The sequence below is a fragment of the Miscanthus floridulus genome, chromosome 7 (genome assembly GCF_019320115.1).
Source record: "Miscanthus floridulus cultivar M001 chromosome 7, ASM1932011v1, whole genome shotgun sequence".
NCBI lineage: Eukaryota > Viridiplantae > Streptophyta > Magnoliopsida > Poales > Poaceae > Miscanthus > Miscanthus floridulus.
The window spans coordinates 5,059,372-5,074,293 of record NC_089586.1 but is presented as its reverse complement, the minus strand read 5'-3'; the positions used below and the strand labels follow the sequence as shown (position 1 = coordinate 5,074,293).

Genomic DNA, 14,922 nt, shown 5'->3' with positions numbered 1-14,922 from the left:
TTTCGTGACCAAACGTGTTCGGTCAGTGCTGACCGGACGTAGGTCAGAGTTCGGTCACAACTTAACAGCTTAGTGGCGGGGAGAACTGACCGGAGTATCCGATCACCCCGCAGAATGCTGACTTAGGCACATAACGGTTCATTTTGAATGAGGAGGTATAAATACTTCCTCTATTCATTCAAGGGAGTACTCTTGCCTGTTTCAACAGCTAAGGAACACCCTTGAGAGTGCCAAGGAGAGCAAGAGCCTAGTGAGGTGATTGAGATGTGAGAATCCAAGATTAAGGCCTCATTAGTGAAAAGAGAGTAGCAAGTGTGCATCCACCCTTCTCATTAGGCTTGTTGTGGTCAAGTGAGAGTTCTTGCTTGTTACTCTTGGTGATCGCCATCACCTAGACTGCTTGGTGGTGATCGGGAGTTTGGTGATCATCCGGCGGAGCTTGTGGATGACCCAACTAAAGTTGTGAGCGGTTATGGGTGATTCACCGCGACGGAGTGTCGAAGAATCAACCCATAGAGAGCACTTGATCCTTGCGTGGATTAAGGGAGAGCTGCACCCTTGCGCGGGTGCTCCAACGAGGACTAGTGGGGAGTGGCGACTCTCCGATACCTCGGCAAAATATCGCCACGTTCCTTCTCCTCTCTTTACTTTAACTGAGCAATTCAATTCTTGTCTTTACATTCTTAGAATTGCCATGCTAGAGTAGGATTGGAACTTAGGGTGCTAAACTTTTGTGCGGTAGATCAATAGAATCACTTTCTAGGCACAAGGGGTGAAGTGGGCTAAGTGTAGGGTTTATATATTGCAAAGAATTTTAGAATTAGCCCAATTCACCCTCCCTCTTGGGCATCTTGATCCTTTCAATATGGAAGGGTTGTTAAATCTAGATCTGAAATTGATGCCCTTGTTTTTTCCCCGAACATGCAAGAGAATTGTGCATCATTTCATTAGGAGAGAACCAGAGCAACTAGCCTTCAATAGAAAAAGGAAAAAAACACACCTGAAGAAGCAGAAGACCCATAATCACCCCTATTGATTACAGGCGAGTGCCACTATGATCATGCAACTAACCCTTCAAGATCCTTGGCATCTGCCATGATGCATAATCTTCCGTGGCCATGGATACTTTGATATCATTATGTTACCTCTCGTGTCTTGCCGAATTAACCCTTTTGGAACCTTTTGTTTCCAAAAGGGAAATGGAAAAATCTCATAGACTGGCTATGCTGCTCTGATTCTTGTATTTGGTTCTTCCATATGCTTTGCCGACTTACACCTAGTTTGGGTTCAAAATGTTAAGGTATAATAGTCAAGGGCATTAGTGTAATTTCCTAGTCTAGGGTTTCCCTCTTGTGTCTCTCATGTATAAAGATGGCAACGGGTAATATCCGCGCAGATAGTGGCTTCGCACGCCCGCGCTCGCGAGAAAAATCTCATGCTCGCACCCGCACCCGCCACCCGCCACGGGCAGCAACCTGTGCCCGTGCCCGTGCCTGCGGGCCGTATCCGTGCCTGCCGGGTCGGGTGCCCGCGGTACGTGGGTTTTTTCTGCCCGTTGCCATTTTTAGTAATATCTGCGCGGATAGTAGCTTCACACGCCCGCGCCAGCGAGAAAAATCTCATGTCCGCACCCGCGCCCGCCACCCGCCACGGGTAGCAACCTGTGCCCATGCCCGCGGGCACAGATTCATGCCCGTATCCGCGCTCGCTGGGTCGGGTGCCCGCGGGTACGCGGGTTTTTTCTGCCCGTTGCCATCTTTACTCATGTACTTCTATATATAGTCACCATTGGGCCTGAGTACAATCATCCAATTCAGTTTCCCTTATTCGTAACACGGATATGACATGTCATCATGAGGGTTATGCCCCAATGATTTTTTTGGATTGAGTTTCATCTCCATAGCCTACCCCAACTTGTTTGGGACTTAAAGGCTTTGTTGTTGTTGTTGTTGTTGTTGTTGTTGTTGAGTTTCATCTCCATATGAGCGGTCAGATTCTTACCCCTAGTCAGGCATATCACAACCCTCCTTTACCTATGTTGAAACAAAATAGCGAAGTTTGCTTCCATAACCTTGCAGTGGTCATATTCTTTTCTCATTATTTATAGGTCTCATAATTTAGTGTAATGTACGTTATGAAACTATGCAAAGGATACACCTTGAGTGTAGTTTGGTCGAGGTACAGAAAAGTTTGGTTTTGTTTACTAGCTGTTTGTGATCAGCATATGTTTATATTTTCCTATTCTTCTGAGATATTTCCTTGCTCTCTTATTGTTTTACAAGATAAGCTGAATGTACTAACCTTGTAACAATCTTTTCTAGCATTGCATTCACATTGCGTCTGATGGTGGTCGTGTATGTCGCCCACTTATAATTGCTGATAAGGGGATATCAAGGGTCAAAGAATATCATATGAAAGAACTGAGGGTTAGCACTATGCATTTTATAATTTCTTGATACATTTCATTTGTTTATTATTTATTATTTGTCTTACAAACAAATTTCTAGGGCGGTATCCGTACTTTCGATGATTTTCTGCGTGATGGATTGATTGAATTTCTTGATGTCAACGAAGAGAACAATGCATTGGTATATCATGCTCTTTTTGCTTGCTTTTTTTGTGTGCTTTATTTATACTGTGGGAACATGTTTTAATTTTAATTCAATCTTATATTGCATTGTATGCGCATGTGGATCTTGATGATGTTGAAAGAAGCAAGATCACGCACATTGAAATAGAGCCATTGTCTATCCTAGGAGTAGTATCTGGACTTATTCCTTAGAGAGAATTCCTTATTTGACACCAGACAAATGACCCGTTCCTTTTTTGGCCCTCAAAAAATTTCCGTTCCCTATTTGACACCGAGTTCAACTTTCGTTCCTTATACGACCCTCCGTCAAGTTTGCCATGCATGAACCGTTAACTGACATGTGGGCCCCACCACCCTTCTCCCCTTAACTGACATGTGGACACCAGACAAAACGACGGCGGCGCTTGGACGGGGCGCATCCGCGCGTGGAGGTGGCGGCGCAGGCGCGCTCGCGCGGCCAGGGGCGCGTCCCATCCCCGCGGCGAGGAGCTATCGTGGCAGCAAGGCGGCGGCAGCGGCTCCAGGGCCGCACGGTGCCACCACGTCGAGCTTCTCCGACTCTCCGAGTGCTCCAGCTATGACGGGCTCTCGTCTCGAGCGTCGTCGCCGCCGCCGCGAAGTCCGAGCCCGCGCCGGAGAAGAAGGCTGCCAAGGAGGCCGGCGTCCCTCAGTGCGCGGCTCGCGGGTTCCTCAACGCCATCTTCAACGGCAGGCCTAAGCCGCCAACGCCGCCGTCGTCGTCACGGGGGGCGTCTTTGAGGATGTACTCCTGCTCCGTGCTCCGTCTTCATCGCCGAGTTCCGCCGGAGAAGAAGCACTCCTGCTTGCTCGACCCCAACGAGTTCCGCCGGCAGGGCCACCAGGTCATCGACTTCATCGCCGACTACTACGCCCGCATGGACGACTACCCCGTGCACCCCAGCGTCAACCCTGGCTTCCTGCATGCACCACCAGCTCCCCGCGAACGCACCGTCGCGTCCGGAGTCTGACGCGTTCAGTACCGCGCTGCGAGACGTCCGTGACCTTATCCTGCCTGGCATGACGCACTGGCAGAGCGCCCGCCACTTCGCGCACTTCCCCGCGTCCAGCAGCACCGTCGGTGCCCTCGGCGAGGCCCTCACGGCCGGCATCAGCGTTGTTCCTTTCACGTGGGCCGCCTCGCCAGCCGCCACGGAGCTGGAGATGGTCGTCGTGGACTGGCTCGGCAAGGCGGTCCACCTGCCGGAGAGCCTGATGTTCTGCGGCGGCGGAGGAGGCACGCTTCTCGGCACCACGTGCGAGGCCATCCTCTGCGCCATTGTCGCCGCGCGATGTTCGCGCTCTCGCCAACCGAGCTGCAGGCCGCCATGCAAGCGGACGTGGACGCCGGGCTGGTCCCGCTCTTCCTGTGTGCGACGGTCGGAACCACTCAGACCACGCCCGTGGACCCTATCCGAGAGCTGTGCGCCGTCGCGGCGACGCACGGTGTCTGGGTCCACGTGGATGCGGCCTACGCGGGCTCGGCGCTCGTCTGCCCGGAGTTCCGCCACTTGATCGACGGCGCCGAAGCCGTGGACTCCTTCAGCATGAATGCTCACAAGTGGCTTCTGGCCAACAACGACTGCTGCGTTCTCTGGGTGAAGAAGCCATCGCTGCTCATCGCGGCGCTCAGCACGGAGCAGGAGTACATCCTCAATGCCGGCGAGGCGCATGGCCTGCCACACCCACAGCAGCTCCTCGGAGAGTCCGAACGCCGCGAGGCTGCGGATCAACGAGGCCGACGATGCCGGCGCGAGGTGCCTCAGGACAGCGTCCCCGTGCACGCGCAGCTCAGCGACGAGCTGCCGCGCCTGGCCGGCGGCGTTGGGGCCGACGGTCTCCCTGGAGCGCGCGAAGGAGTGGAGGAGGGAGACGTAGCAGCTGAGGAGGTGCTGCGGGTGCGCGAGGAGGTCTGCGCCGTTGGGCAGGGAGCGGAAGAAGTGGAGCGACGGGAGCGGGTGCGGGGTGAGCTGCGGGGACGGGACGCGCCCCTGGCCGCGTGAGCGCGCCTGCGCCGCCACCTCCACGCGTGGATGTGCCCCGTCCAAGCGCCGCCGTCGTTTTGTCTGGTGTCCACATGTTAGTTAAGGGGAGAAGGGTGGTGGGGCCCACATGTCAGTTAACGGTTCACGGATGACAAACCCGACGGAGTGTCGTATAAGGAACGAAAGTTGAACTCGGTGTCAAATAGGGAACGGAAATTTTTTGAGGGCCAAGAAAGGAACGGGTCATTTGTCTGGTGTCAAATAAGGAATTCTCTCTACAATAAGATAAAATCAATTTTCTTTTGCGTTGTGTGTGGATTTGTGATATTCTGGTCCTCTTGTTTTAGTTTTCCCTTTTTGTGGTGAAATTAATGTATTTTTATAATGTGCTGCAGTTGTTTAGAGCAGATTCACTGCTCTACTTGTGTACACGCAACATCCACTGCTGACAACAAAAACAATTGAGTTGGTTCGTCTCTCATCTGCAGCTCTACTAGAGTTCCTTTTTAGGTGGGATATGATAAGCTTGGCGCTGGGCAGAATGCCACTGTTGCTATGATATTGAAGATGTCATTGTAATGAACAAATCATCCCTGGATCGAGGTTTTGGTCGTTGTATAGCAATGATTTAATTTCAGGTAGTACATGGGAGCATGTCCTGAGTGCCGCCTTTCTATAGTGACTATTTTGTTCTCATCTCGTAGGTACACAGTTATTAAAGAGAACCACGGTGATGGTGTGTCTGATAGGATTATTAAGCCACAGAGAGATAAAAGATGGTATTTTGATAAGGTCTATGCGGGTAAGATTACAATTGATCATGGTCAGTATTGTGCAACTATTTTATAAAATCCTTATTGTTTTTCTCAGTAGGACTGTTTTGTTTTAGTTGAGTGATGAGAAAACTGAGCCCCACTATGAAATGTGTGGTGGGGTGTGGATGTGTGGGTTTTTTTTTAGAAAAAGTCTAAATAACTCCTTGACGCATGGTGGGTGGTCTACTTATTCCCAAACCTATAAAACCAGGTATCCAACACATTAAACTTTATAAAATCAGTTATTTTACCCTCTGGGCGGTTTTGGGCACCAGTTTTGCCTATATGGCGCTACGTGGCGCTCTAAGTTGGTAGACAGTGACACAGTGGCTGCCGGGCCCAGCTATCATCCCCCACCTCCAGTTCCATCTCCTACCTGTTCGTGGTGTTCATGGCGGCGCCTGCGGTGGCCTGCGAGTGGGCTACGTGGGGGCCTGAACCCGACCGGCGAGGGCATCGCCGGCACTGGCATTGGCGGGGTTCGGGTCCGGGCCCGCGGCGCCCTCCGTGCGGCCCTGTCCTTCCACCGCTCGCTCCTCGCGCCGAGTGAAACAGCGCGCGCCTCAGGCGCGTCGCGGTGGGCTGGCTCACAGCGATGCTCGCCGTCGTCGCCGCGTTCACGGCGTTCGTCGACGGGCGGTTACCGGCGCTGGTACGGCGCGAGTTGCTGCGACGACGAGAGTCTCGGCGCAGAGTCGGGCGCGTGGTCGTGGTGGCTGACGGCGTTCCAGCGGCTTGGGTTCACGAGCGCCGACGTACGTGGTGGGCTGGTGGCGTGCGTGAAGGAGGCAAACATGGTGGGCATGGGCGCGACCGGGAGCTCCCGCGCGCGCTCCATGATCGCTGTGAAGCTATGGCGGCCGGCGCCGGTGGACGGCGACGCCGTGGTGTCGGCGAGCGAGCTGAACGCGGACGTGCTCAAGGAGGTGGCGCTCCTGGGGCGGCTCCAGCACCGGAACATCGTGCAGCTGCTGGGGTACGTGCACAACGACGCGGACGCCATGATTCTGTATGAGTTCATGCCCAACGGCAGCCTGTGGGAGGCACTGCACGAGCCGCCGGAGAAGCGATTGTTCTGGCGCATGCAATTGCAATGGCAATGTTTGCAGAGTACGGGTACACGCTGAAGGTGGACCAGAAGAGCGACATCTACAGCTACGGCGTGGTGCTGATGGAGCTCATCACGGGTCACCGCGCGGTGGAGGCGGAGTTCGGCGAGGGGCAGGACATCGTGGGGTGGGTGTGGAACAAGATCCGGAGCAACATGGTGGAGGAGCACCTAGACCCGCAACGCGTGAGGTCGAGCCCCATACTGCGCCCTGCCCTGTACACGCGCGAGATCCAGGATGCCACACGCGCCATTTGCGCCCCGTACTTCGCCCTCGCGAGGTCGAGCGGGGACACCTACAGCTGCAAGGTGCGCAACGCCGGGCGAGCTCGGCGGCCGCGGCGGTGTCCGCGGCGCGGGCCGGCGAGCCGAGGTAGAGCAGCAGCTGCCATGGCTGAAGCCGGCGCTGCGCGGCGTGCGGGAGGAAGGCGACCGAGGGGAGTAGCACGGCGGCGGCGGTCTCGACGCAGCCCACGGATAGCGCCGAGAGTGGTGCGTGCTCCATGGCCGCGGCGCCGGACAGGGCGTCGTGCTCCAGCAACGGGTCCTCGAGGCAGTTGAGCGCGAGGAAGGCAGGCGCGGAAGTGGCGGGGCTCGTCATGCACCTATGAAGCACACTGCACGAACTGCGCCTTGACTGAACCAGCGGCCCTCTGCCATTGGTGCTCGCTCGCTTTCCTGAAAGCCGATACGCAGGACTGCAGGCCGCCGTGCAAGCCGCAAAAACAACGCAGCAGAAAACGGGCCAGGGCCAGCGTGTCCCTAAGGTCCAGCTTGGAAAGCCACATAGGCAAAACCAGAAGGCAAAACCACTATAGGGGGTAAATTAAACGGTTTGTCAAAGTTTAGTGTGCTTGTTATCTGGTTTCAAACTTCAGGGGGTGAAGTAGCCATAGTGCTAAAGGCTAGGGGGTGATGTAGACTTTTTCCTCTTTTTTTGGGTGGGGGGTGGGGGTTGTCATAAGAAACTTTTGTAGGCTGTGAAGGTCTCAGTAATTGCTTTTGTTCTGTTTGGACTATAGGGATCACAGAAGGAAACAAGTTTCACAGAACAAAACCAAATTCATTGACTTCTGGAGGAATACTTTAAGCAAGTTGAATTTGTTTGAAGGGAAACTATTCTGTGTAGTGATGTGCTGAGGTTTATAGAATCTGTGCATTATTTCCTTGACTTCTGTTCTTGAGGCTATCTAAAATTGTCCTCATCTGTTCTCCTATGACTTTATATGTACTGTCATCCTAGAATACTCTTGTTCTGTTATAACCTTGAGTGTAATTTAAATTGGCAGACACCTTGGGTTCAAACTTTTAGGAATTATCACGTAGAAAATGATGAATGTGCCCAAGGAATTAAGAGAGCATTGCAACAGTTTTCTTCCACGTTCTTGTTGTGTGTGTTTTTTGGTGCTTTGTTTCTTTTTCTTTGTTCTCTGTCTTTATTCCTCCCTTCCATTTTCAAACGTAACTTATTCACAGGCACTGGATGAAGATGGTATTGCTGCACCTGGCCAAATAATTCCACTCATGATATCTATGTGAACAAGCAAACTCCCATGGATGTCAATAAAAGAGGTGCACCGTTAACAGCAGGTGAGCATCCACCCCTTTTATATTTTTCGTTCTTTGTTTTGTTCCATACTTCTGTCTTCTATTTTATTGCTCAGAGGTTCTGATTATGTTGAATGAGTGTTATATGTGTTTTATTGTCTTACTAAAATCTACCACCTAGGGATTACAAGAACACACCAGCCACTTACAAAGGCGTTGATGGTGAGACTACTGTTGTAGATCTTGTAATGCTTTGTTCAGATACAAATGACAAACTGTCTATTAAATGCATTATCCGCCATACAAGGAGGCCAGAGGTATGGCTTATTTGCTGCATTCACTTGGTTTCAACTGTATAAAGATGTATTTAAATTTGTCCTTCCTATTTTCGAGCCAGGTTGGTGATAAATTTAGTAGCAGACATGGGCAGAAAGGTGTTTGTGGCACCATTGTTCAGCAGGAAGACTTCCCCTTCTCTGAGAGAGGAATATGTCCTGATTTAATTATGAATCCACATGGATTCCCTAGGTTTGACATCAGTTTTGTTACATTCTCTACATGTTTTAGCTCTTCGTTAATTTTCCTAACCTGATATCTCGTAATTTGCCTATGAGAAAGTTCCTGCTCCCATGAACATTAATTTGCCTTTGGATGCAGTATTTGTATTTTGTGTAACCGTTTTACTTATGGAACGTTTGTTCATGTCTTATTCTGCTATGCTCTAATTTAATATAAAACTTGGTTTCTGTGTTCGATTCTTTGCTTGAGAATATCCAATTTAGAATTGAACCTGTAATTTTCTTTGTTTGTATCACTTCAGATTATTCTTCAAAGAGTTGGATAATGGACATGATATGTTTAGTGGACTCCTTGCATCTTAAGATCATTTTAAGTTTGACATATGCTCTGAACACTGACTTGTTCTAAAAAGGTAGTAATCTAAAAATGGCCTGTTTGGTTGACCTTTGTATTTTATGAAATGGGCAAAATAACTAAGGCTCCATGAGTTTGAGCGTGTAGACGTGAGCAGGGAAGAAATCTCGAATGTTAAGGCAATCTAGCTCACATTAAAAAAAATGGTTCTCAAAGACTCACCGTATTTTATCTTACATTTCCCATGCATCTTATTATATAGTTCATTCCACTCTATAATATCTGTTCTGCAGAATTTGAAACTCTGGACCTAAAAAAGGATCAAATTCAAATTCTGTAAATTTGTGGCCAGAATTGAATTTGGTTATATATAACTAGATTGTTATCTTTTGTTTAAGTGTACAATTTTTTTATTCCATCCCATTTGACTCATTTTTTTCTTTTTGCCTCATCAGTCGTATGACTATAGGTAAAATGATTGAACTTATCGGTGGAAAGGCTGGTGTATCTTATGGTCGATTCCATTATGGCAGTGCATTTGGTGAACCAAGTGGGAATGCTGATAAGGTTGAAGACATAAGGTATACTTCTGTCATACTGACACCTCAAGTTTGTCTAATTGATCTTTTTAACACTGTTTTTTTTTTCTTTTATACCAGCAATACTCTAATCAAGCATGGCTTCAGCTATAACGGAAAAGATTTCTTGTACTCGGGTAAATTCTAATGCTGACAAGCTTTAAAATTTCATGTTATTTGCTATTCCACCAAATCTGCAAATCATGTTATTTGCCAGTGTGCAAACATAGGTTAGATACAAACCAATGTATGCTTAGGTTAATGGAAAATTACAAAGGATAATTTTTAGTCCCTCTAATTAAAAGTAAATGTCATTTAGGACATTAACATGGTCGACAAGGTGGAACTTTGATCAATAATTTCAACAAAAAAAATGTGAGATTGCAAATAAAGGTAATTAGGAATTTTGAAAATGCTTTCCATGATGAATGTATTAACATCTATTTTTAATTGTGAACCTATGTATTTGTTTATGTATTGATTCTCGAAGTGAAAAAAAAAAAAGTTTGGCATTCCAAATTCTAATACTGCATGTATTTTGGATCAAAATAGTTTGTAAACATACACAAATTTATAGTTATATTATCCACTTAGGAAATCTAGATAAATGGTGGGATCTACAGCTTCTGTAGCTGTCTTATATTACATTATTCTAATTATGCAAATTTCTGTGGAACAACATCATATTTCTTATTTCTTAAACATTAGATGGCTTCCTTTATGTATTGTGAGCATCCTCGCTACTTGGGCCTGCAATGGATCTTCAGAGCTGATTTTGGACCCCCTCCCCATTTCAGGCATTCTAGGTCATCCTCCGGAGGCATACATATTCATGGGGCCAATCTACTATCAGAAACTGAAGCACATGGTAGGGATAGCTTATCTATATTGTTTTTTTTTTTTTTTGGGGGGGGGGGGGGGGGGGGGGGGGGGGGGCTTGGCTTTAATTGAGGCCTTGTTTTCTAAACCTGCCATTTGTCATGCTGTACTTTTGTTCTGAGACTTGTCTAATCTAACCTTTTAAACTCTGGTTATCTGTATGCCCATGAGTAACAGGGGTGAAAGATAACGCCATGGATATTCTCACTGAAAAGTACTCCCATAACATTGCAATTTATTAGGTTTATAAACACATTACAAGAAAACTTGGTGGTGCCGAATCCGTAAACAATTTTGTTGACATGTGAATTCTCCAGGTTCTTGATAAGATGCATGCTCGAGCTAGTGGACTACGAGTGTTATTGACCGGGCAACCTACTGAAGGGCGAAGTCGCAATGGGGGTTTTGCAACACTATAATATTCTGCAATTATATGACTTTGCCCCTGTACCCTTTCTTGTTTGCCCTTGCTTAATATTTTCTTTTTTATAGGTCTTCGTCTTGGTGAAATGGAGCGTGATTGTTTGATTGCATATGGTGCTAGCATGCTCATCTTTGAACATCTTTTGCTATCCAGTGATCCATATCAAGTTCAGGTGATTTTCGAAGTAGTAGTTTGTTTCCTTTTGGAAGAAGCTGGAATTGATCAAGGGGCATAATTGCTCATGATTTTGTTTTAGGATTAGTATGGTTATGAAACCTAACACAATATCAGGTGGCTAAGCATTTAAGGCTCTGTCCAGGAAAATAAATTTGATGTATTAGATGTTAATCCGTTAATGGACGAGCATTTCAAAAGAGTTAACCCTGTTTACATTGTTCATGACATGGTAGATTTTAGATTTATTTGACCAGTGCCATCACAAAGCACTTGTATTGGGCATTGGCTGTGGGCTCACATTGTTTATGGATCTGAATGTTGGGGGCAGGTTTGCAGAAAGTGTGGCTAGCTTGTTGGGGTACTACAATCACAAACTGAAGACTCTGCACTGTTCAATGTGCAAGAACGGGGAAAATATGGCCAAGATGAGGCTGCCATATGCTTGCAAGCTTTTGTTCCAGGTATTGCCGTATTGCGCTGCTTTGTTGGAGTTGTGGTGCAATGTTTGTAATAGGCCATTAATGAACGGTTGTCCTCATGTGTGTTTGTTAATTTTTGCTAGGAGTCGCAAGCGATGAATGTTGTTCCACGACTGAAGTTAACTGAAGGATATATAGCTCTATATTGCAAAGCTAAAGAATGGTGGTTTGTGGAGGTCCTTGTAAAGTTGGATTGTTGTAGGCTTGGTCCATGTTACATAGGTGCTGTTATTTGTCAAGAGCTAGCAAGCAATTAATTAGCATCACTACTGTCTGGTTTAGACGTAGAATGCATGTATAACTGGTAAATAGCCCATATAAATAAAATGGAAACATCAGGCGGGACCGCGGGAGAATTGATCGGCATATATACCAATTAATTAGCACCACTTCTGTCTTACATACAGGTTTCTTGCAAGCATAATATCATGCTGATAAACATATATTGTAGATAAACAATACTTATATTGGAGTTTGCACTATTGCACAGTAGTAGCTGTATGTATCATAGAAGGGAGATGATGGCGAGGGTGATGACCGCCTGTTGAAACAGGTGTTTGCTCTCTGCTTTCATGGGTGGCTCCAAGCCCTGCTCCTTGAATTCATCCTCACAGGTGACGGGCATGGACGTCTTGGCGCCCCGCATATCTCCTCTCCTGGATGGCTGCGATGGAGGCGTCGAGGTCGTACAGGGAGTTGTGGTACACCCCCATGCACGCCTCCAGGCAGGGCCTCCGGGGATAACATGCATGGCCTCTCCTTCCTGCTGAGCTCCGCCATCTTGGCTTCCATGCCCACGGTACCGCGCCTGACCTCACCAGCTTGGCCGAGATCATGGCGAGCTCGTGCAGGTCCGCCTGCCTGCTCTCAGGGTCCGACGACAGAGACGAGACGCAGAGGGTGTAGTTCACCTGTGGGTTGCCCTGGCTGCATCTCTCGCAAGTGTCCGTTACGACGTCGGTCAACGGCGACGACCCAAACTTTGTGTTGGTGGTGGCCATGGCTGCAGCTGCAGCTGAGGGATTGTTCTGTTGTAGGAGGAGGATTGTTATTGTTATCAAGGAGGAGAAGAAGAATGGAACAGAGACACAGGAGCAATAGCAAGATGGTGGTGGTGGCATCTTTTGATGGTGCATTGTAATTGCATGCTAGCTACTATCATCTGCTACTTGTTGGAGTCCCGTGCATATATAACTTTGGTGGACAACAAACAAGTAGTTTGTTTGGCAAGTTCTTTTTGATGTAGTTTGGGAGGTTTAAATTTGTGACGTGTTACAAGTGAGCCGGCCTGGTGATAGCGAAAGAAAACGGGATCCTTCCTTATTTGCATTTGCCTTGTTGATTTGGTTAAGTATGGTTTCGTTCATCTTGCTACGTATATGTTCCATTCCAAACTATAAGACGTATCTAAAAAGCCAAAACGTCTTCTAATTTGAAAATGGAGGGAGTAGTATATATGAATTACATTGTTAAGCAAATTAAGCTGCCAAAGCAGAGTAATGATTGCATTTGGACGAATGGATCGTCGGCAAATTAGTTTCAAGAGGACCCGATCGACCGAAGAAAGCAATAGGGTCATGTGCCTGGTGCTTTGTCCCTAGCTAGCTCCGATCCCAGCCAATGCAAGGTCGATCGCTGAAGCGTGCAAGCAACCTGCTGTTGGATCGTTTGTTGCTCGAGGTCGTTGCAATTTTCTCCTTGCGAATCCTCCCTCGATTGCATGCAACTGAATATATGCAGAGTTTGTTGTGCAACCACGGAACCACAGTAGGATCAATTAGAGCAACAAGGTCACGTACTTGCGGTGGAACATATCCATGTGGATTTGAGCCTATGTCTCAGCGGTATGTATTGATATATGTTTTAATGTTTATCTTTAATTATTCTTTCAGTAAAAGACAACATGTTTTATTTTGTTTGGTTTTTCCTTTTCTGAGACTATGGTTACAATTTCTTTACTTGGCAGCAAAAAGAAAAATAGAGATAAAAAGTGAAAGTTCAGTAGGGTCGCAGGGTTGAGTGTACGTTCATGTATGTTTGTTAGAGCATCTAGCGTCTGTAATGTGTTTCAAGAAGAAAAAAAAAAGGTGTGCATGCATGTAAAGAACAAAATAATAAATAAAACATATCAACAGATATATCTCTAAAAAAACTGATGAACAACTTATTAATAATAAATGAATAAGGCTTTTATTCCTTGTGTTTCTCTTCATCTGATGAGGAAACCCTACACAACGTATGTATATATCCAACAGCAGCACATACATAAGAAAAAAATAGAAAATCACACAAAATTAAATAGGATCATGGAATATATGATGAAGGAACCAATGCATGCAACAAGAGCTAGCAGAGATGGATGCATATATAATGGAGATATATGAATATACTACTATATATATATGTATATTACTGGACGCATGCATGCTTGCAAGTAGGGATCATCCATCCGGCGAGTCGACGGAGATGATGGCCGGCCGGCCGGCCGGATGCATGATGGATGGATGTTGGATGGATGCACAAGAAGAAGAGAAGCGTTCATGGATGCATGATATGATGATTCATGCGGCGGCGGCGTGTGTGAATCCGAAGGCGATGTGCGCCATCCGTCCGTACTCCCTGTCGTGCGCGGCGACGGGGACACGGTGCTGCTCCTCCTCGCCCTTCCACGCGTCCTCGCAGCTCTCGGAGGCGCCCATCGCGGCGGTCAGCTGCTCCATGGCCTTGCCGTAGATCTTGGCCTTGAGGTTGTCGAGCGCGTCGCGGAGGAGGTCGGCGGCGCCGCCGTACTGCTCCAGGCAGTGGTTGAAGCGGGCGCGGCGGGCCTGCGGCGCCGACTCCGCCTCCAGCTCCGCGAGGTCGTCGATCTTGGACTCGGTGCTGGCGGCGTGGTCGATGGCCATCTTGGTGGCCAGCACCGCCAGCCCGTGCATGTTCTTGTTGCCGGCCTCCTTGCTGCGCGGGTCGGCGCCCAGCGACGCCATGCAGTGGTCGTAGTCCACGCCGGCGTGCGTCTCCGACGCGCCGCGGCACGCCTCCTCCACGCTCACCGGGGTCGCGCACTCCCGCGGCGGCTCACCATCCATTTTAGGCAGCATCATCGGATCAATGCTACCAGCATCAGGCAGCAACTCAAACTCCACCGCCTGCGCAACACCAACCAGCAGCAGGCAGAGGCCGAGGTCGAGGACCAGCACACGCCGGCCGCTGCTGCTATCACCACCACCACGAGTAGTACCCATGAACGCCATTTTCGACCTGCTTACTTTGCTAGCTTGGATGGACGATCGATCTACTATCTGCAGTGCACTGCACTGCACCTGCCTGCTTGCGGCTAGAAAGATCGAGAGACAGATCGAGAGAGAGGCACTACTGCACGGGATGTTATCGACGAACGAACCAATAACTACTATCGGAAGGCTTGACGATGGAGGGAGCTGCGGGCAGA

At 48.4% G+C, this 14,922-nt stretch overlaps 1 protein-coding gene and 3 pseudogenes across 1 annotated transcript; 2 read left to right on the top strand and 2 right to left on the bottom strand.

Annotated features, from left to right (window-relative positions):
• LOC136464966 (DNA-directed RNA polymerase III subunit 2-like) overlaps positions 1 to 11,967 on the top strand; it is a 48,529-nt pseudogene extending 36,562 nt beyond the window's left edge.
• Positions 3,054 to 4,620, top strand: LOC136462405 (tyrosine decarboxylase-like; annotated as a pseudogene).
• On the bottom strand, positions 11,825 to 12,651 carry LOC136462404 (putative invertase inhibitor; annotated as a pseudogene).
• Positions 12,652 to 13,648: 997 nt separating this feature from the next.
• LOC136462403 (putative invertase inhibitor) lies at positions 13,649 to 14,916 on the bottom strand. The gene has a single exon (XM_066461505.1). The coding sequence runs from the start codon at positions 14,723 to 14,725 to the stop codon at positions 14,036 to 14,038; it is 690 nt and encodes a 229-aa protein (XP_066317602.1). The 5' UTR covers positions 14,726 to 14,916; the 3' UTR covers positions 13,649 to 14,035.
• Positions 14,917 to 14,922: the final 6 nt, after the last annotated feature.

Coding starts and splice junctions, on each gene's coding strand:
- LOC136462403 (XM_066461505.1), bottom strand. CDS start 14,725: ATGGCGTTCATGGGTACTACTCGTGGTGGTGGTGATAGCAGCAGCGGC.